We start from the raw sequence: 22,288 nt of genomic DNA, 5'->3' as shown, positions 1-22,288 counted from the left end.
TCAGAAAATGGATAGATGGATGGATATCTCATTTTATACCAAGCACCCATACCCATTCATATTGTGCAGTAAATTCTATTAGTTTTTTGTATCACTGTCGCAGGTCGCTCTCTCTCTGGTTGTGTCCCCAAAAAAGCCAGGGGTAATCCTTAAAATGCTCACTATGTCGAAGTTTCACAGGATTTGCATAACATCATTGTCAAGTTTTTCGTTTTTCGTTGGAGGCAAAAAGGTGGTAGAACCCAAGTGCAGGGATGCAGGAAGGCAAAGCAGGAGTGTGAGAATCTCAAAATGATATTTAATTCCAAAAACAAAGGCAAACAAGGATCATGGAGGCAGAAAATTCTAAATTAACTAAGGTTAAGCAAGGTTCCAAGTAACAAAAGAAGCAAGGGATTAACTAATCAAAACAACATGACTTGGGAAACATGGCTTTCAGCTACAGACGATACAGCAGAGGACATTCGACAATGAATCAACAAGCACTGAAAGAAACCAGGGAACTAAATACAAATAGATAAGACGAGGAGGAACACCTGGACAAGACACAATTGGCTGGGGGGAGCTGCTTGGTTGACACAAGGGAGAAGGTTGACGAGAACAGGTGGACACAATAACTAAACACACACACGACATGAACGACATAGGACACAGGAAAACATGAAACAAAATTAAACATAATCTAAACTAAAACACAGACAATGACCATCATGCATCATCATGGTGGTTTGAACTTCAGGTTCTCTTTGACTGTTAAGAAATATTTTTCTGCAACATTTGGGTCACACTCCAAATTATACCACTTTTTAAGACTAACATGTCACACCAGTTTTAAAAAGTGTAAAAAGAGTAAAACAGGTATTACACGTGACACAAGCCACAAGAATATAATTATGGTAGTAACAATGTTGATCACCTTGATGGTATTACAGTATGACCACAGATTTTCTTCTGCAATGCATCTCGCACTTTTGAAATTAAACCTGACATTTTTTCTAATCCGCTTTCAATTAATCCTGTTATGAATTTTTCTCTCTTGGACAGATGAAAATGTCACAGTATGCATCCACACAAAAATACAAACATGCTCTAAACATGCATTTTAAAAGCTTATTGAGTTTGTGTGAGCAACAAAACATTCCTTTGCATATTTCCACATAAATGCATAATAACTTACTTTTCCAAACATTACATGAGCACCAATATCCAAAGGAGTTAAGTAGACAATGCCCATACATTCTGAATGTTTTATGTAATTAAGTTACTCAGAACTTGAGGACAGCAGAGCCCACTCAGCACAGCTCAGCATTTTGGAAGTGGGGGGAAAAAAACGAATTGACATTATTATTGTACATCCCTGGCACATTTATCATCTGCTTTGCACCTATACAGTGCTCTGCAGGGCGAACCAATATAATTTGTGATGTGAATCTACAAAAACAGCAATCCATTATCTTTCTGCTACGGACCAGAGAGTGATGATAAAAGTTGTTGAATAGTTATCAGGTGCCATGTTATATAATGTTTGGGCTAAAATGATCCTTTGTACAATTTGTCTAATGGCCTTTTTCCAACAAGTGTGTACTTTTTAGACATGTCGATTTTCAACATTCACTGTCAATGTTTTGGTTGCAGTGTTCCTCTCACTTTTCTGCGCCTGCCTCCCTGGCATTGAACCATGGTTGCTTCTTATCTATTCGCACCAATATCTGGTGTTGGGGGAAGATAAGCATTCATTTGCATGTTTAATGAACCAAACACCCCCGATTACCCTCAGCGTGGGGACACACATGTGCACACAACACAAACACAGGCATGCACACACACACAGACACACACGCACACAATGCTACCAATGCCCTAAAGGCCTCCATCTCCTTGCCGCTGACATGGAGTCACCAGCTGCTGACTCCTACAGGAATAAACATGGCCCATTTATCCAGCTTCACATTCACAACTTGAATGACAGGCACATGGACATTTGGTTGGAGCATCTCATAGCAAAACAACCCTGACATCATTTGACATATTGGAAAGAAACCAATTCATCTCCCTAATAAAAAAGCAGGCAAAAATGCTATCGTAAGAAACTGAGTCAGATTATGTCTGTGTTTTTAGTCGAGGAATATGGTATCATTTTCATTTGTGATAAGTGTATCTGGTGGCTATCACATTACTAGAGCCCCCACGGTAGAAGTAACTGGCAACACTGAATCTGAAAATGGCATCCGTTTTTCTTGTTCAGGTCGGATTTTTATGACAAGTTGTTAACAGTTTATTAATCAAATGTTACAAACTGCGCTTATTGTAAATTGCATAGTAGACAAAAGTAAGTACCTTTAAATTGAATATTACATCATCATTGTTCAAAATTCAGGGCTTGAACCTATGTTTATTTGAACCTCTAAAGCGAAAATACGTCAACATGTAAACAAAAATGTGGCCATAATTTAAAAAGCTGATTTAGCAAAACCAATTTGAAATTTGGATTCAGCACAACAAAATTGTCGTAAATCAGCTAAAAAAATTATGATAAATTTAAACAATAATAATAAATTTGTTATTGACGTGTAAAAATACATATTGAAAAAAGTCAAAACCGTTGTAATGATGAATGATAAATGAATGCAATTATTAATGCTAAAAGTTTTATTACACTAAGTTAGCATTCAATAAGTTTACTTAAATATTTGTTTTAAATTATCACCATACTTTATTATAAGTATACTGTATATGATTAGACGTCTTTATTTGGCTAATTGGTAACAAGGGCACACAGATTGTACTCTGCAATGTAATGCAGTAAAATCAAATGGCAGCAAATAAAAATGTGATTAGGAAGAATAAACTAATACTACTATTACCACTACTACCACTAATAATACTACTAACAATAATAATATCAATAATAATAATGATAACAATAATAATAAAACAACAACAACAACAATAATATCTATGCCATTGCTATATTTTTAAGAACAGTTTAACTGCGTCACAGTAGCCTTTTATTTTAATTAAAATATAGCCAACAATTGGCATGCTAATGTTCAGTCAAGTCAAATGGCTTGTTTCCAACACACACTGTACAATGTTGTGCCAGTATATTAAAAACAGCATTTCCTAAAGCCCAAAGATGTAATCTAAGAGACAAATAGATAGAAGTGTGTGATGAAAGCACACAGAGAGAAGCAGACAGAAAGATAGACAGTGGGCCCTACAGCCGGGTGAGAGATGTGTCCACCTGCCACCATTTTTCTCTCATCCCCTCCTGGAAATGTATCATCAGTCATTAGGAGGGAGCGCGACTCCTGGTATTATTAATCACACACCCACATTCACACACACATACACATACATACAAACTCGAACATGAGGGCATATTTTAAGGTGGAAGTCTGTGGCCTATAATTTGAGTTCTCGCTATGCAGCGTTTTGCTGAGCTTATAAAACCGCCTCCAGCTAATGGTGTGATGGATCCCTCTATTATCACCCAACTTGGGAGAAGAGCATGAGCTATAGTGAGATAAAGGAATCTAATTGGATAGTATTTTAGTCCTGGCAAAAACAGGGAAGTGACCAGGGACAAAAAAAGGACTATGTAAAAAGCACTAAAATGATAACTGCAAGTTAAAGTCAAAATGTGGTCGGTATCCGTCGGTCCCATTCACTACATTAAATCATACATGAGCCCATTTAGGATATTTCATATTTAACAAATGTGCAAAGGTATGAGAAAATCACTCGTTAAATTTTCAGGAAATGAAGAACAAAACAAATGCTTGAAGTTTGTAATTTGGTAAACATCCATTTATCACAATCCTTTACAATTCAAATACCATCCCATTATTTCAAAATGGCATCACGTAATTCGGTCAAAGATTATCCAAAGTCTTATAGGCAAATTAATATTTCCTTTATGCTCCACCAAATACTGTACTACCATTTGGTATAGCTCTCAACTGTGCTCAACTATGCGATCGAAAGAGTGAGAGGTATCAAAAGAACTGAGCTAGCACCTTTGGCACCCAAGCACAGTATAGCTGTACCTAAACATTGCAGCAATTGCTCTGTGTCCAGCTGTCACTTACATTGCAAAACAGTAAACAGAAGAACATAAACAGAAGATATCAATGACATTAATTAAGGATTCATTGTATTTTTTAGAGAGACAGGTTCCTTCAATGTTGTTGTTTTTACTTTTTGCCTTAAATGTGTGCCTTTTTGGAAAATGGTAAACTCTGTCATGGGTTCAGAGGTAAATTTCACTGCATGCATATACACGCACACACATACTCATGGATCTCGTTTGATGTTCGTCCTGCATCTGAGACTCACAAAAATGAGCAGGGACGCATAAAGTATGATCATTCTGTGTCCACAGACGCACAGCATTGCTTAACTACATATGTGTGTGTGTTGCTGAGGTGCTTCAGCGAATCATTATTCTCAAAAAACTATGATTACTATCTTGGTGCTAGCCAATCAGAGGCAGAGTAGGGTGGGTTTTCATTCTGTAAATACAATGAACACAAGACATTCTGGACTTGATCAATTTTCATCGTCGTGGTAACACCCGGGCGCTGCACACAACTGGGAGACTTCAGGGAAAGTCAACAATTTATTACGTTCGCTAGCCCGTGCGCTAACTAGCTAGCAAGCTAAGGAGTTAACAGCTCGCTCAGGCTCGCTCGATCGTGGCGACATCGTTTAAAACAAAGGTCACTAACTGACGCACAGCAGTCCCATACAGACCCACGCCATAGCAAAAAAAAAAAAAAGTAAGGTAATGATTCAAGTCATACGGGCTCTTCTATTTTAAGCGACGCAACATTACAGGCTTCACGGTAGTGACGAACCGTACCGACCAGTCACATGCGTGTTCAGCCACCCACTTCAGCCATTCAAATCTGCATCTCAGGTGGTAATCACTGACTGAGCACAGTTTCAGACAGAGACAAAACAAGGGAACATTTGGAACATATGGAACAGACAAAGAGTCATCTTTGATTCTACTTCTCAGTGGGAAGTTCCCACTGGGGAGCACTTATTAAAAGGGCATACAGTATATGTGAAACACCATTATGAAACAAAACAAAGGTTTTGAACAAACATAACCTCTAAAATGGTTCAGTTGTTAAGATTTGTTAAATTAAAATATGCAAAATTGTTTTAGACTTGGAGGCATGGTGAATGACTGGTTACCTCATCTGCCTCATAGTTCTGAGGACCCGGGTTCAAATCCGGCCTCGCCTGTGTGGAGTTTGCACGTTCTCCCCGTGTCTGCGTGGGTTTTCTCCGGGTACTCCGGTTTCCTCCCACATCCCAAAAACATGCGTGGTAGTTTAATTGAAGACTCTGAATTGCCCGTAGGTGTGAATGTGAATGTGTTGTTTGTTTACAGTATATGTGCCCTGCATATGTCTTGCGACCAGTTCAGGATGCCTCTTGCCCGAAGATAGCTGGGATAGGTTCCAGCACGCCCGCAACCCTAGTGAGGAGAAGCGATATATATATATATATATATATATATATATATATATATAGTTTCGTGTGAAGCAGTGTTGCTAGGCGTAAAAATGTATCCCCACCAAAATTATACGGTAATATGTGTAAATGGAGAAGGTTCATAGTCAAAGCCCCCCTAAAACCAATCTCCACCCCCCTAAACAAATATTGTTCTCCACTAAATGTCCTGCAAAGTCTTTTTCCCGGTCTCCGTGATTCTGCTACAAGGTCAAGTCACTGTAAATTTACTGTTTTCCCTCCTCTGCTCCCTGTGAATTGTGGAATAAGACAACAGTAAAATCTGAACATTACCTGACCTGCTATCTGTGGATTAATCACTATTGCATCTTCTGGGCCAAGAGCACGCTATCTTCTAAGCCTGAACCGCTCTATCGTGGAGTGTGAAGTGACTGCCCTTAACAGCACTGAACGCAGGCTTTGATTTGACCTGTCACAGTTCATGTCAGATTGAGTATTAAAATGTTTTCAACTTTCCTGGTGTGCTTCATTTGGGTGCTCAGCCACACTCGCTCCGCGAAAATGTTCTTATACTATTGAGAGAAAAAATTACATATTCAGAGCACTGCTCTCACTATGCCGTACGTTGATTGATTGACAGAGGACGATCACTCCCGTGTGGCTGCAGGAATGGGAGGGGAGGAATGCTAAAGATTTCTCAAACAAAGGTTTTTTTTCTGCTTCTTGCCAAAAAGAAATCACACAAAATGTTTGATGTCCTCCAGTGTTGTCCTTTGTTTACTGTGTTGTCTTCCAAACTGTGGCAAACTGAACTGTACTTACTACTTCGAAAAACATGGCTATAGTGCACCACTATTGGTGTGTAGTTTTATGACATTTCCTCATGAGAATAATGAATCCCCTTGCACACAGTTGGGGAAGCATGTGTGCATGCAGACTAACTAATGGGGTTTTCTCTTGATTTCCTTTTCACACACTAACACAAACACTCACAAATACAATCTATAACTTTTACTTTCAACTGACCTTCCCATTGGGGGGGGTTGGCAGATGTGTAAACTACAAGCTGTTATCGCTTGAGGACATGAACTTTACACCTCACACCTCTCAGTAGCCACATCTTTGTGTGACTGAGCTTTATATTTGCGCTTGATGCGTTCAAGCAAGCAAAGCAACGTATCCTTCCCAAACTGTCTATGACTAGTGATGAAGATGCTTCATATTTCTTTTCCGTCACTCCTTCCACGTTATTGATAGATGATAGGAAAAAAAACTTTTATTACACAGCAGGAAATTCAAACAATCAGGTGCCCAATTCCACTCCAGTCACGACTTTACCTTCATCTATTTTTTAATAATGTTATTAATTATTCCATATGTGTGCAGCATAATAGCTAAATGCTGCTTCACCATGTTTGCTTTGGACTCTGTGCGCCACTATTTGACCCGTCTGTCGATCTCAGAGCCCTGCTGCGTTTATATTCCATGAGTATTCCATTCATGTATTCAGGACCAACACCGTTTTCTGATTTATAGACCAGTAGCAGAACTTTAAAATCTATTCTAAAGCTGACTGGAAGCCAGTTTAAAGAGTTTAGAATTGGAGTAATATGCTCTGACCTCATTGTTCTGGTCAGAACCCGAGCTGCAGCATTCTGAATGAGCTGCAGCTGTTTAATGCTCTTTTTAGGGAGTCCAGTCAGAAGACCGTTACAATAGTCAAGTCTACTTGAGATAAAAGCTTGGATGAGCTTCCCCTGGTCTACTTGACACATGTTCTTCTGATGGTAGAAGGCAGTTTTAGTAATTGATTTGATATGACTGTTGAAAGTCCTGTCGGAATCTATCAGAACACAAAGGTTTCGGACTTGGTCTTTGGTTTTTCGAGAGTGACACCAGCAATCCTCTTGTTTTTGTTACCAAAAACAATTATCTCAGTTTTGTTGTGGTTTAATTGAGGAAAATTTGGGCTCATCCAGATATTTATCTGTTTTATCACCTCATATATATATATATATATATATATATATATATATATATATATATATATATATATATATATATATTTATTTTTTTATTTATATATATACATACATACACACACAAATATAAATGTATATATACACACACACATATAGGCGGCACGGTGAACAACTGGTTAGCACATCTGCCTCATAGTTCTGAGGACCCGGGTTCAAATCTGGCCACGCCCGTGTGGAGTTTTGCATGTTGTCCCCGTGCCTGGGTGGGTTTTCTCCGGGTACTCCGGTTTCCTCCCACATTCCAAAAACATGCTTGGTAGGTAAATTGAAGCCTCTAAATTGTCCGTAGGTGTGAATCTGAGTCCGAATGGTTGTGTTTTTATACAGGATGTGCCCTGCGATTGGCTGGCGACCCCGCCGCTTGCCCGAAGATAGCTGGGATAGGCCCTAGCACACCCGCAACCCTTGTGAGGATAAGCGGTACAGAAAATTGATGTGTGTATATATATATATATATATATATAATACATAAACCAATCTCAGACGAGTCAAGTGTCTCAGAGCCACTTGTCGTCACACTATAGAACAAGTGAGTGTATGTATGTATAAACCATCCATCCATCCATTTTCTGAGCCGCTTCTCCTCACTAGGGTCGCGGGCGTGCTGGAGCCTATCCCAGCTGTCATCGGGCAGGAGGCGGGGTACACCCTGAACTGGTTGCCAGCCAATCGCAGGGCACATAGGAACAAACAACCATTCGCACTCACAGTCATGCCTACGGGCAATTTAGACTCTCCAATTCATGCATGTTAATTTTGGGATGTGGGAGGAAACCGGAGTGCCCGGAGAAAACCCACGCAGGCACGGGGAGAACATGCAAACTCCACACAGGCGGGGCCGGGGATTGAACCCGGGTCCTCAGAACTGTGAGGCTGACGCTCTACCCAGTCGGCCAGTTAAGTGAAATAATAACCAAAAAAAAGGCAAGGAATGATAAAGGCTAGAGAGCAATTGGGCAGAGGACAAATGAAGGAGAAACTGAGACAAGGAGAAGAAACAAAAACTACAGAGCCAGATACCAGGAAAAAATACTAATAATAAATCAATGAAGCCATTCTGTGTGCGCTGCCATAGGGTAATGAAAGCTATCTATTAGTTTCTCTCATTCCTTTCTTTTTTCCATTTCCTATACCTCTTTGCTGTGTTACCACCCCCAGCATGGATACAGCTTTCTCTCTCTCTCTTTAACAACTCCATAGCAGAGCATTGACTTAAAAATCCCATTTGTTTCGCTCAAGTTGACTCATCATCCGCAAACTACCTGCAGGGGCTACTTAACTTTGCTATCTGACCTATTGGGTTTTAAATAATTGCTCAATTAAAGTGGACTTTCAAATGTGTCTGCATTTGATGACAAAGTTCACAAAAACAGAACACACTTTAATGGTTACAACTGACCCCAGATGCTTGCATACAATTTATTGTTAAATACATGTCATAAGGAATTGTGCTTTTGTTTTGTTTTTGGTTTCTTTTTTTGTTTTTTTGTTGTTTTGTAGATCTATACAGTACTGTACATTTCCTTATATTGACCACACAATTTTATATGACAAAGAGTATTGCCTCACTTGTCAACAAAAGTTATTAAACTATATTGCGAAACTACAATTCCATTTACAGTGCAGGACTGAACAATGCTAACCTGGATCCAATTAAACACATTTATAGATACCCATCCCTTGCATATGCCTAAATGTTGTTAGTAGGTGACAAGCATTACTGACTGAGAAATTATATGTGCCCTGCAATTGGCTGGCGACCAGTTCAGGGTGTACCCAGCCGGGATAGGCGCCAGCACGCTCGCGACCCTAGTGAGGATAAGCGGTATGGAAAACGAATGCATGAATAATAATAATAACAATGACTTATGATTACTTATTATAAAATACTATTTTTGGTCCATTCTAAACCTTTAAGAAAGTTTTGTCAAAATTATTTACCGGTAAGTAGTTTTTGCAGAGACCTGATGACTGTAAGACAAAGTGAGTTGAAAGCATGAATTCCTCTGTGGCAGTTTCTCATGCAGACCATTCTAATCTTTGCACCACTTGGTTTTTTATCTTTTTTTTCTTGGCATTTCCAACTGAGCTAAACCAAGTGTAAGTAATGTGATTGGGCTTTTTTAAAAAGAGGCCCAAAGCTCGACGCAGCCAGTCAGGCACACACCAGACAGCAGGAGCAAGGAGTTTCCCCACCGGCTGCCATTTACAACTAATGTTAGAAAAATGACAAATTAGCCCCCGTTTGGTGGCCCGTGCCTGCATGAGAACATGTCATTTCTACAAGCAAATGTGTTTCCTTGCTGTAAAAAGCTGCGGTGCTGCATGCCAGCAGATCACAGTGTGAACAGATGTTCGCCGGGATGGTCCCACATCAGCGCTGTGCACTACATTCTTTCAGCTCAACAATTCTGCAAGGAGATGCCAGAATTCTTTGACTGAATACAACATACACAGGAAGGCTCACAATGTATTGACAAACCCTTTCTTGCTACACAACCAGAGGAGGTACAGAGCCCACATATTCTGTATATACTTTTTGTGTGCATGTGTGTGTGTTTCATGAGTGCTTTGACGTGTTGGGAGTCTCGCAGCTGCACCTTGTCATCCTGCAATAAACCTTTATTCACAAACTCACCTCCCTGTCCTCTCTGCATCTGGGTCCAACTTGCAACCTGAATCCTGAGACTCTCAGGCCATAACATCAGGTACACCAGGAGACTAATATACTCTAAAACAAGATACTTTTGAAGATAACTTTGAAAGGTAGTCATTACATTGGAGTTTGAATTGTTGACAAAAGTAAAATTAAATATGTCAAAGCTGTATTGGTGTTTGTCCATTTATTAACAGGCCACTGTCTCTTTGACTGAACTACCATTTTGATTGTTTGACTTTGATTAGTGATGGGAAGCGTCCATCGTGACTCAAACAGAAAAAAACAAAAAATTATGTCCAAGATCAAAAGTAAGGAGTTCTGTATTTATTTATTTATTCATTCATTTAGCAGGCTACCTCCGGCCTAACAAAGAGCAACTTGAGATGGGAAGAATGAACCATTTTTTTTGAAGAAAATACAGCGAAATGAATTATATGATTATAGCTTAGATTTATCATAGCTGACATTTATATAGCACATTTCACAGACCCCAAGAACACTTTACACAAAGTAGACAGACAAGAACACAGAAACAAAGAACACTAGACAAAAGCTGAGTGAAACAAGTGGGTTTCGAGTTTTCGTTTAAAAAAATGTCCAGCGATGGGGCGTTTCAGATGTCGGAGGGAGAGCGTTCCAGAGGGTGGGGGCTGCAACGCTGAAGGCTCTGGCACCATAGGTCCGCAGGCTGGTACGGGGGGTGGAGAGAAGACCACCATTGGAAGATCTAAGGTCCCGCCGTCCCGGGATGGGCTGTATGGCTGAAGGAGGTCTGACAGATACTGGGGTGCAATTGCATTGAGGGACTTGCAGGTGAGGAGCAGGATTTTGTAGGTATATTTGTCTTTGTAGGTCCATTGACTTCTAAATTGTAAGGCCACTTCCAAGGTCACAGAGAATGACGTAAGACAACTGGACTGGACTATTTTTTCATACTCAGGCAAAGCTTCCACCATCACTCAAACGCCTGATTGACAAAAGTGAAAACACTTGTGGGAAACTTTTGCATGTCCGTGTTTAGGTATGCAGGCCATGTCCTTGTATGTGGAGAATTACATAAGATGACTGGACTTTACATTCTTTATTCTCAAAGAGCAAGAGGAGAAAATCATTTGCACTACCCGCTCACCATCATTTTCTATATCGCTTGTTCTCATTAACGTCGTAGGTGAGCTCGAGCTTATCCCAGCCGACTTTGGTCGAGATGCAGTGTACACCCTGCCTGGGTCAGCAGCAAATTGCAGTGCACATATATATATATATATATAAACTATTCACAGTGACATTCACACCTAACCTAACGTGCATGTTTTGGGGATGTGGGAGGAATCTGTAATGTCAGAAGAAAAGCCACGCAAGCACAGGAAGAAAATGCAAACTACACAAAGAAACGCCTGAGCTCAGATTCAAACTCTGATTCCCAAAACTGTGAGGCAAATATCCTAACCACTACTCCAACTCCTTTTCAAAAACCAAACTTTGTATAATTTAATTTAAATAGGTGGAGTTGTGTTTGGTTGTCTGTTTGTTAGTTAACAGACTTCTTTCTGGTCCATGGATTAGATCTAATTGGATCATGCAGGTGTACCTAATTAACTGTCTGGTTAAGGTTAACAGGTTATTTGCAGTACAGAGATTCTTTTCTTTACCTGACCCAAACTATTCCTTTCTTTTCATTTCCTTCAAATGATTCCTTCCTTTTAATTTCCTTATGAGTTACTGTAACATATAAGAAACATCTCAACATATTTAGATGCAGTCTGTCATAGCGTGCCGGATGAAGGAAAGGAAAATGAGCAGTGATGTTACAAAAAGGTTAGCGCTGTCATTGAATGCTAGCGGATTGCCTCTGATCATTCACAGTCATATCGCAGAAGCTCTTATCTATACTTAGGCTGGGAACAATTGGAATAAAAGGATAACGTCAATCAACGCAGTGAGACGAAATAAAGCCAGACAAATTCACATATGAGCTCTGGTGTGATGCACAGACAGGCACGTCAAACGCACATCACACATTTGAGTTAACGCGCATTGACAAGTTTAAGTGCATGCAGGGATCAACATTGACTCGGCGGCATAATAAGCTCCTGGCGGGCATAAGCGCAACTAATCCTCTAGATCTGGGGTGATTACCATGGGATGACGCAACCATGAGACTGCAGACAGACTACTGCTGCCCCCCCCACACAAACACACGCACGCATACATGCAGACATAATCAAAAGCATCAAGTAAATGTTTTCCAGATGCACACAACAACTGGCCAATAATAGCGCTTTCACAAGAAAACAACATTTCTTTTTGCCTTCTAATTTTATTTGTATCCTAAGTAGATATTGTGTTAAAGCAACTGGCCCTGTATTGGGTTTTCCTAGTAATACGTCGTACAGTAGACATCATTTTATAGTGGCTGCAATACAAGGCATGTTATAATATGTATTTCAAACCCAAACAACACGATCAGATTTTTCACCAAGAGAGAGAGGGTTGAAGGACAAGTCTTGGCTGCTTCACCATGACAACACGCCTGCTCACAATGCCCTGAGCACCTGACAGTTCCTGGCCGAGTAAAACATCACCTTGCTACAGAAACATACAGTACCTACGCACCCTAGCTGGCTCCGTGTGAAATTAACGACATCAAGATGGCCATAATGACGGGGCAGCATTGAATTCCAGAAGAATCCTTCTTGGAGTGCATAAAAGGCATGGCAGAGAAGGCTGGAAATATGTATGTATATACTTACATTTAGTATACACATACACATATAAACATGCAACCCCAATTCCAATGAAGTTGGGATGTTGTGTTAAACATAAATAAAAACAGAATACAATGATTTGCAAATCATGTTCAACCTATATTTAATTGAATGCACTACAAAGACAATACAAAGATATTTAATGTTCAAACTGATCAACTTTATTGTTTTTAGCAAATAATCATTAACTTAGAATTTTATGGCTGCAACACGTTCCAGAAAAGCTGGGACAGGGTCATGTTTACCACTGTGGTAAATCACCTTTTCTTTTAACAACATTCAATAAACGTTTGGGAACTGAGGACACTAATTGTTGAAGCTTTGTAGGTGGAATTCTTTCCCATTCTTGCTGGATATACAGCTTCAGCTGTTCAACAGTCCGGGGTCTCCGTTGTCATATTTTACGCTTCATAATGCGCCACACATTTTCCATGGGAGACAGGTGTGGACTGCAGGCAGGCCAGTCTAGTACCCGCACTCTTTTACTACGAAGCCACGCTGTTGTAACACGTGCAGAATGTGGTTTGGCATTGTCTTGCTGAAAGAAGCAGGGGCGTCCATGAAAAAGACGTTGCTTGGATGCAGCATATGTTTCTCCAAAACCTGTATGTACCTTTCAGCATTAATGGTGCCTTCACAGATGTGTGCTTTGCATAGTAGAGTTTCAAGTTGCACTTACGGATGTAGCGCCAAATTGTATTTACTCACATTGGTTTTCTGAAGTGTTCCTGAGCCCATGCGGTGATATCCTTTACACATTGATGTCGCTTTTTGATGCTGAGGGATCGAAGGTCACGGGCATTCAATGTTGGTTTTCGGCCTTGCCGCTTACATGCAGTGATTTCTCCAGATTCTCTGAACCTTTTCATGACATTATGGACCGTTGATGATGAAATCCCTAAATTCCTTGTAATTGTACATTGAGAAACATTGTCCTTAAACTGTTTGACTACTTTCTCACGCACTTGTTCACAAAGAGGTGAACCTCGCCCCATCTTTGCTTGCGAATGACTGAGCAATTCAGGGAAGCTCCTTTTATACCCAATCATGGCACCCACCTGTTCCCAATTAGCCTGTTCACCTGTGGGATGTTCCAAACAGGTGTTTGATGAGCATTCCTCAAATTTCTCAGTCTTTTTTGCCACCTGTCCCAGCTTATTTTTGTTGCAGCCATAAAATTCTAAGTTAATGATTATCAGTTTGAACATTAAATATCTTGTCTTTGTAGTGTATTCAATTAAATATAGGTTGAACATGATTTGCAAATCATTGTATTCTGTTGTTATTTATGTTCAACAAAACGTCCCAACTTCATTGGAATTGGGGTTGTACCTGTTTATAATGCTTAATGTTGAAGTGTGTGTGTGTGAGAGAGAGAGAGAGACAGAGAAAGAGAGAGAGAGAGAGAGAGAGAGAGAGAGAGAGAGAGAGAGAGAGAGACTGAAACAGAGAGAGCTGGCCACGCAAACACACTATGCAGTGTGTAGGTGAATAACGGGCTCTTTTGCATGTTTAAGTATAAGAGATAGATTAATGAATGAGTTGGTTGGTAGAACACTAGTATTATTGAGTTGCTGTATGCCACCACCAACCCCCCCACCCCCGACCCCCGTGGTAAACCGCAACTTACCAGCCCCTCTCTGTGAGAAAACTTAACAAGATCTGAACATGGAGAAAAAAATGGCCAAAATCCCACGTCACACTGTGTTTTTGGCAAACTGGGCTGCTGTGGTTGCCAGGAACAGTGTAAATTCATGTTTTTGGGCTGTTAGAAGCAGCTGGAGAACCCGGGGAAACCCCACGCAAGCACGGGGAGAACATGCAAATTGAACAAAGTTATGTTGCAGCCCAGATTTGAACCTCCAACTTCGGAACTCTGAGGGAGATTTGCTGACCAATATTCCACCGTGATGCCTAGAAGATATTTGAAATTGAATTAATAAGATCCTGGGTCAAACTGTCGGCATAATCAATTTATGAAGAACATCCATCCATCCATCCATTCTCTACCGCTTATCCGGGTCGGGTCGCGGGGGCAGTAGCTTCAGCAGGGACGCCCAGACTACCCTCTCCCCAGCCACTTCATCCAGCTCTTCCGGGGGGATCCCGAGGCGTTCCCAGGCCAGCCGAAGGATGTAGTCTCTCCAGCGCGTCCTGGGTCGTCCCCGGGGTCTCCTCCCGGTGGGACATGCCCGGAACACCTCACCAGGGAGGCGTCCGGGAGGCATCCGAATCAGATGCCCCAGCCACCTCATCTGGCTCCTCTCAATGCGGAGGAGTAGCGGCTCTACTCTGAGATCCTCCCGGATGACCGAGCTTCTCACCCTATCTCTAAGGGAGAGCCCGGACACCCTGCGGAGGAAACTCATTTCGGCCGCTTGTATCCGGGATCTTGTTCTTTCGGTCACGACCCACAGCTCATGACCATAGGTGAGGGTAGGAACGAAGATCGACCGGTAAATTGAGAGCTTCGCCTTTCGGCTTAGCTCTTTCTTTACCACAACGGACCGATACAAAGTCTGCATCACTGCAGACGCTGCACCGATCCGCCTGTCGATCTCCCGTTCCATTCTTCCCTCACTCGTGAACAAGACCCCAAGATACTTAAATTCCTCCACTTGGGGCAGGATCTCATCCCCGACCTGGAGATGGCATGCCACCCTTTCCCGACTGAGGACCATGGTCTCAGATTTGGAGGTGCTGATTCTCATCCCAGCCGCTTCACACTCGGCTGCGAACTGCTCCAATGAGAGTTGGAGGTCACGGCTTGATGAAGCCAACAGAACCACATCATCTGCAAAAAGCAGAGATGCAATACTGAGGCCACCAAACCGGACCCCCTCTACGCCTCGGCTGCGCCTAGAAATTCTGTCCATAAAAGTTATGAACAGAATCGGCGACAAAGGGCAGCCTTGGCGGAGTCCAACCCTCACCGGGAACGAGTTCGACTTACTGCCGGATATGCGGACCAAACTCTGACTCCGGTCGTACAGGGACCGAACAGCCCGTATCAGGGGGTTCGGTACCCCATACTCCCGAAGCACTCTCCACAGGACTCCCCGAGGGACACGGTCGAACGCCTTCTCCAAGTCCACAAAACACATGTAGACTGGTTGGGCGAACTCCCATGCACCCTCGAGGACCCTGCCGAGGGTGTAGAGCTGGTCCACTGTTCCACGGCCAGGACGAAAACCACACTGCTCCTCCTGAATCTGAGATTCGACTTCCCGACGGACACTCCTCTCCAGCACCCCTGAATAGACCTTACCAGGGAGGCTGAGCAGTGTGATCCCCCTGTAGTTGGAACACACCCTCCGGTCCCCCTTCTTAAAAAGGGGAACCACCACCCCAGTCTGCCAATCCAGAGGCACTGTCCCCGATGTCCACGCGATGTTGCAGAGGCGTGTCAACCAGGACAGCCCCACAACATCCAGAGCCTTTAGGAACTCCGGGCGAATCTCATCCACCCCCGGGGCCCTGCCACCGAGGAGCTTTTTAACTACCTCGGTGACCTCAAACCCAGAGATAGGAGAGCCCGCCTCAGAGAACCCACACTCTGCTTCCCCATGGGAAGGCGTGTCGGTGGAATTGAGGAGGTCTTCGAAGTATTCTCCCCACCGACTCACAACGTCCCGAGTCGAGGTCAGCAGCGCCCCATCCCCACTATACACAGTGTTGGTGGTGCACTGCTTTCCTCTCCTGAGACGTCGGATGGTGGACCAGAATTTCCTCGAAGCCGTCCGGAAGTCTTTCTCCATGGCCTCACCGAACTCCTCCCATGCCCGGGTTTTTGCTTCAGCGACCACCAGAGCTGCATTCCGCTTGGCCAGCCGGTACCCATCAGCTGCCTCAGGAGTCCCACAGGCCAAAAAGGCCCGATAGGACTCCTTCTTCAGCTTGACGGCATCCCTCACCGTTGGTGTCCACCAACGGGTTCGCGGATTGCCGCCACGACAGGCACCGACCACCTTACGGCCACAGCTCCGGTCGGCCGCTTCAGCAATGGAGGCGCGGAACATGGTCCACTCGGACTCGATGTCCCCCGCCTCCCCCGGAACATGAGCAAAGTTCTGTCGGAGGTGGGAGTTGAAACTCCTTCTGACAGGGGAATCTGCCAGACGTTCCCAGCAGACCCTCACAATACGTTTGGGCCTGCCACGTCGGACCGGCATCTTCCCCCACCATCGGAGCCAACTCACCACCAGGTGGTGATCAGTTGACAGCTCCGCCCCTCTCTTCACCCGAGTGTCCAAGACATGCGGCCGCAAGTCCGATGACACGACCACAAAGTCGATCATCGAACTGCGACCTAGGGTGTCCTGGTGCCAAGTGCACGTGTGGACACCCTTATGCTTGAACATGGTGTTCGTTATGGACAATCCGTGACGAGCACAGAAGTCCAATAACAGAACACCGCTCGGGTTCTGATCGGGGGGGCCGTTCCTCCCAATCGCGCCCTTCCAGGTCTCACTGTCATTGCCCACGTGAGCATTGAAGTCCCCCAACAGAACAATGGAGTCCCCAGCGGGAGCGCTCTCCAGCACCCCCTCCAAGGACTCCAAAAAGGGTGGGTACTCTGAACTGCTGTTTGGTGCATAGGCACAAACAACAGTCAGGACCCGTCCCCCCACCCGAAGGCGGAGGGAGGCTACCCTCTCGTCCACCGGGGTGAACCCCAACGTACAGGCGCCGAGCCGGGGGGCAATAAGTATACCCACACCTGCTCGGCGCCTCTCACCATGGGCAACTCCAGAGTGGAAGAGAGTCCAACCCCTCTCGAGAGGACTGGTACCAGAGCCCCAGGTGTGTGTGGAGGCGAGTCCGACTATATCGAGTCGGAACTTCTCGACCTCACACACCAACTCGGGCTCCTTCCCTGCCAGAGAGGTGACATTCCACGTCCCTAGAGCCAGCTTCTGTAGCCGGGGATCGGATCGCCAAGGTCCCCGCCTTCGGCCACCGCCCGGCTCACACTGCACCCGACCCCTATGGCCCCTCCAACAGGTGGTGAGCCCATGGGAAGGGGGACCCACGTTACCCTTTCGGGCTGTGCCCGGCCGGACCCCATGGGTGCAGGCCCGGCCACCAGGCGCTCGCCTTCGAGCCCCACCACCAGGCCTGGCTCCAGCGGGGGGCCCCGGTGGCCCGCGTCCGGGCAAGGGAAAACGAAGTCCATTGTTTGTCGTCATCATTAGGGGTCTTTGAGCCGTGCTTTGTCTGGTCCCTCACCTAGGACCTGTTTGTCATGGGTGACCCTGCCAGGGGCATGAAGCCCCAGACAACTTAGCTCCTAGGATCACTGGGACACACAAACCCCTCCACCACGACAAGGTGACGGCTCAAGGAGGGGTTTATGAAGAACACAAAGTTATAAAATGGACAGGCAAAGTAATTCACATCTTAACATTCTTAACTGTCACACAAAGATAACACCGCTTTTAAAGTACAGTATAGTGTTCATAAATATGGTTGTAATCATGCTGGAATCACTAAAATACAAAGAAAAAACAAAGAAAGATGCTCACCAAACTGAAGATTATGAGATATGAACAAGATTTGTGGAGGTCTTTTAAGATATGCAAAGATCTTGAGATCTGTTATTTTCAGTCTGTGTTAGCTCCTAAATTGAAGTATTTTTAAGGACATTTATTTTATAGATAGGAATAATTCATGGATTCTAAATCATATACTCTCTAGCCATTTTTATACATTATAGATCAGTTATCTATTTAAGCTATTATAATGATGGTCTAACACAGTGATTCCCAATCAAGGTGTCGTGGCACACTAGCGTAGAGATATTATTATTCAGAGGTGCCATGGGAAGTTATTCAATTGCATTTAATTTGGCTAAAAATGATTTTTTATTAATTATACAGTACATATATCTTTGTTGATCTATCAATGCCATCAACACACAGAGACAAGGCAGAACAATTAAATGATTTTCCATTAGATGGCAGAAGGTACAATAAACCTGTGTATGCCCACCTGTTGCCATTCATTCAACAGAATAAGTCATGGTTTCCTGCGAGTACATCAACTTTGTATTCAATCGAACAAGCCCAGATTTCACACTGCGTAAGTCCATCTGTGAGTAAATTGAGACGAGATCATCATTTTTACGGTATTTATACTTTTTGTGGCATTATTGTTATGAAAGGGCTTTTTGTTTCATGTTGTTCCAATCAATTCTTGTCTGTTGTGTTATCATTAGTTTATATCTACTATTCATTAATCTTATTTTTTCTAAATTAGGTCTCAGGGTGGCACGTCTCATATGGGTCTTGAGGCGAAAACGTTCGTGAAACCCTGCTTGAATGAAATCATATGACAAAACTGCTTTTACAAAAACATCAATTCAAAATAAATCTCCTTTTGACACCAAAGAGGTAACAACTGCATATTTGTTATTACTGCGGTTGTAATAGTAGCTCTCACGTGTATGTATACGTCCGCAAATATTGCCTCGCTGTTCTCAACAACTGCATCCGTAGCAATACAGATAATGTTGAAGTGGTCATGCATTTTAATGCAGAGTTTCAGCATTGAGTGTTTATCATGACAAAGATTTTTATACACTCAAAATACTTCCACTATTTTTTCCCAACAGGCAAAGAAGTTTTTCTTGCGTGCATGCACAATAAGTTGCTGCATTAATATGAAGGTTGTCACGTTGACATTTCAGAAGAGCTTGAAACACAGAGACCCGAACAACAAAGTTCTACCTCTGGACGTTTCAGTTTCGGAGGAAGGTGATTTAATGAGAGTAGATAGCAAAAGTATGATTTTCGGGCTGTTAGCATTAAACTGCCTCATTAGCATGTAGATCACAGTCATCTGCTCATCCATTTCTGACTAACTCAACTGCATCTTTGGAAAAAAAAAAAGTTTGACAGCAGAAGGTTTGGGACTTCACTCGTTTGGTGGATTTTATATGCAAATTTAAGAATTAAAAAATTGAGAGCAGTATAAAAATCCCACCACTAGCTTTCTTGCTTAATTGCCTTTTTCGCAAACATTTTGACATAACAAAATGAAATGAGTAAAGATAAAAGGGTGGACAAAATAAGTAATTCATTGATTGGTAAGGATATGGTAGATAGTTTTGTAATTTACTGGTGATAACCGCATCAGCAGAAGCGTTATTAACTCAGTCCCTACAACAACAACACCACATCAGCCTATGGCAACGCAAGGCAAATATATTTATATAATGCACGTCATACACAAGGTAACTCAATGTGCTTTACATGATTGAAAGCTTTTAAAAACAAACTCACTGTAGAATCAATGGAACCAACCACACCCAAGAATCATAATTGTACTGCTCATCTGTTTATCATCCACCAAAAATTAGGAAGTAGTCTTCTGAATAACGAACTGGTGGACAAACAACAAACTGACTTAAATATGGCATTTATTTGACTTTTGTTAGAGGTTTGGCCACAGCAGAGGTCTAAAACAAAACCCATGATACCCTAAGCCTTTTGCACAGTATGAAATGCAAGATTGGGTATACAATGTTAAAGTCTCAGCCATGATGAACATCTTTGCATTCATTGTATTGATAGCATACAGTATATGAGAAACTGGAGCGTACTGACACCCACACACTCACGCAGATATTGTTTTCACAAGCCCAGCAACTATCACCAGATCACCAGATGCGTGATACGACACCCAGTCACCTCCACAAGCAAAGAAAAAAAGGGGTCTTGAATTGTTACCTGATGCTGCTCATGCTGCCAGCCTCTGATCCCAGCTTGCATCTCTCGAGTTGGGTGGCAACAATCTGACGCTCGGCTTCAAGTTCCCGGGTCAGGCGCTCAAACTGTAGCTCCTGCAGAAGACAGTGTACGTCAAAAAAAAAAAAAAAAAGTGCAAGAGGGAAAAGGGAAGAAGAGGTTCTGTAAGACTGCTAGGAAACAGGACACATATTTTGATTGAAAATAAGACATTGTCGTACGTCTCAATGCAAATGTACATAATGGCTGTGGGCTGGGATATTACAGCCCACTTACATTATAGGTCAAAAGCCAATTATGCCTGAAATAAGACATCGTCATTTTGCATTTGTTGGTGACACATTACTGGTAAACTTGTACCAATAATTACACAAAATGTCCAAAAAATTTTTTTAAAAAGCTCCTGGCTGCAAAGTGTTTCTCCACATCACTTATACTTTAACACGGACACATCTGCTTTCTTAAATCATTATACAGACTGTAATGCTGCCATTTTACTGAAAAGTATGCTCATATGCAAAGTAGTTTGTTCAGGCAATGCACGAAGTGATGCAACGTTTGCCTCGAGTCATGTAGACGGCACGCTGCAATGCAACGTCTGAAATGAGGTGTCATCATTGTATTTAACTAAGATGTAATTGGCGTGTGAGAGAAGGTGGGAGGAGCTGTGATTGGTTGAAAATAGTCCAAATGCAAAAAAGGCTCATAATTCTTTTGTCGACATTGTCACTTGAATAGTTGAAGCGCTTCTCCTGAAAGTGAATAAATTAACCACGTTTGTGAATTTCCTCCATGGATTGTGCTAACTGCACATGGATGTATCATTTGAGGATTGGATTAACTATTTTTGCCCAAACTGTATTGAGAATATCGTGAAAAATAACAAAGAAGTGGTTTTCTGTAAGGGAGCTGATCACAACAATGTCCTTTAAAGCTACTCTACTTATAAATGGATCATGGATTGGTTTTCCTTCAATTCTCAATATTTCAGTGCATGTGAACAATGGAAAGAGGTTTTTACAATTTAAACTATTTTAGTATTTTGGCAAAGCTAAAGATGAGAGTGCTTTTCATTAAGCCCGACAGTGTGTGGATGATCAAACAAAATCTAGTAATATAAATAAAGTGTGCATCATTTGATGCTAAGGTTTGATTTTGATAATGTTTTGGTTAGGGTGCTTCATTTTTTTTCTTTCAGAATACGGGAATTGGGTGTGTGGTTTTGCGAATTGTATTCAGAATTCTGTATAAAACCAGCCGAGTTTGCACAATTCTGTTTTACCAATTAGGAAAAAAAACAGTAAGATTGATTGACAATTGGACTTTTAAAGTCAAATTAGAATTCCACATCTTCAACATCCACACCGGATTATACATGAATAACCAATTTTTCCCTCAAATTTGACTATTTCCTAGCATCATGAGTGTCACTTTAATTAGAAAATCGACACATGCGCAGACCCTAAAGGGACAACCTCAGTGTCTTATAGAGATGCACAATTAATCACATTTTAATCGTGATCGTGATTTTGGCTGCCATGATTAAATGAGCCTGATCATCGGCAATTTTTTGACAATTAAAATGCG

At 42.4% G+C, this 22,288-nt stretch overlaps 1 protein-coding gene across 1 annotated transcript in view; it reads right to left on the bottom strand.

The window, feature by feature from the left end:
• ctnnd2a (catenin (cadherin-associated protein), delta 2a) overlaps positions 1-22,288 on the bottom strand; it is a 244,102-nt gene that overhangs the window by 142,247 nt on the left and 79,567 nt on the right. The window contains exon 6 of the mRNA XM_061757693.1: positions 20,684-20,796. Within this exon, the coding sequence (XP_061613677.1) occupies positions 20,684-20,796 (113 nt within the window). The remainder of the gene's footprint in view (positions 1-20,683; positions 20,797-22,288) is intronic.

Source organism: Phyllopteryx taeniolatus, chromosome 20, assembly GCF_024500385.1.
Source record: "Phyllopteryx taeniolatus isolate TA_2022b chromosome 20, UOR_Ptae_1.2, whole genome shotgun sequence".
Classification (NCBI taxonomy): domain Eukaryota; kingdom Metazoa; phylum Chordata; class Actinopteri; order Syngnathiformes; family Syngnathidae; genus Phyllopteryx; species Phyllopteryx taeniolatus.
This window is presented reverse-complemented; position numbering and strand designations above follow the sequence as displayed.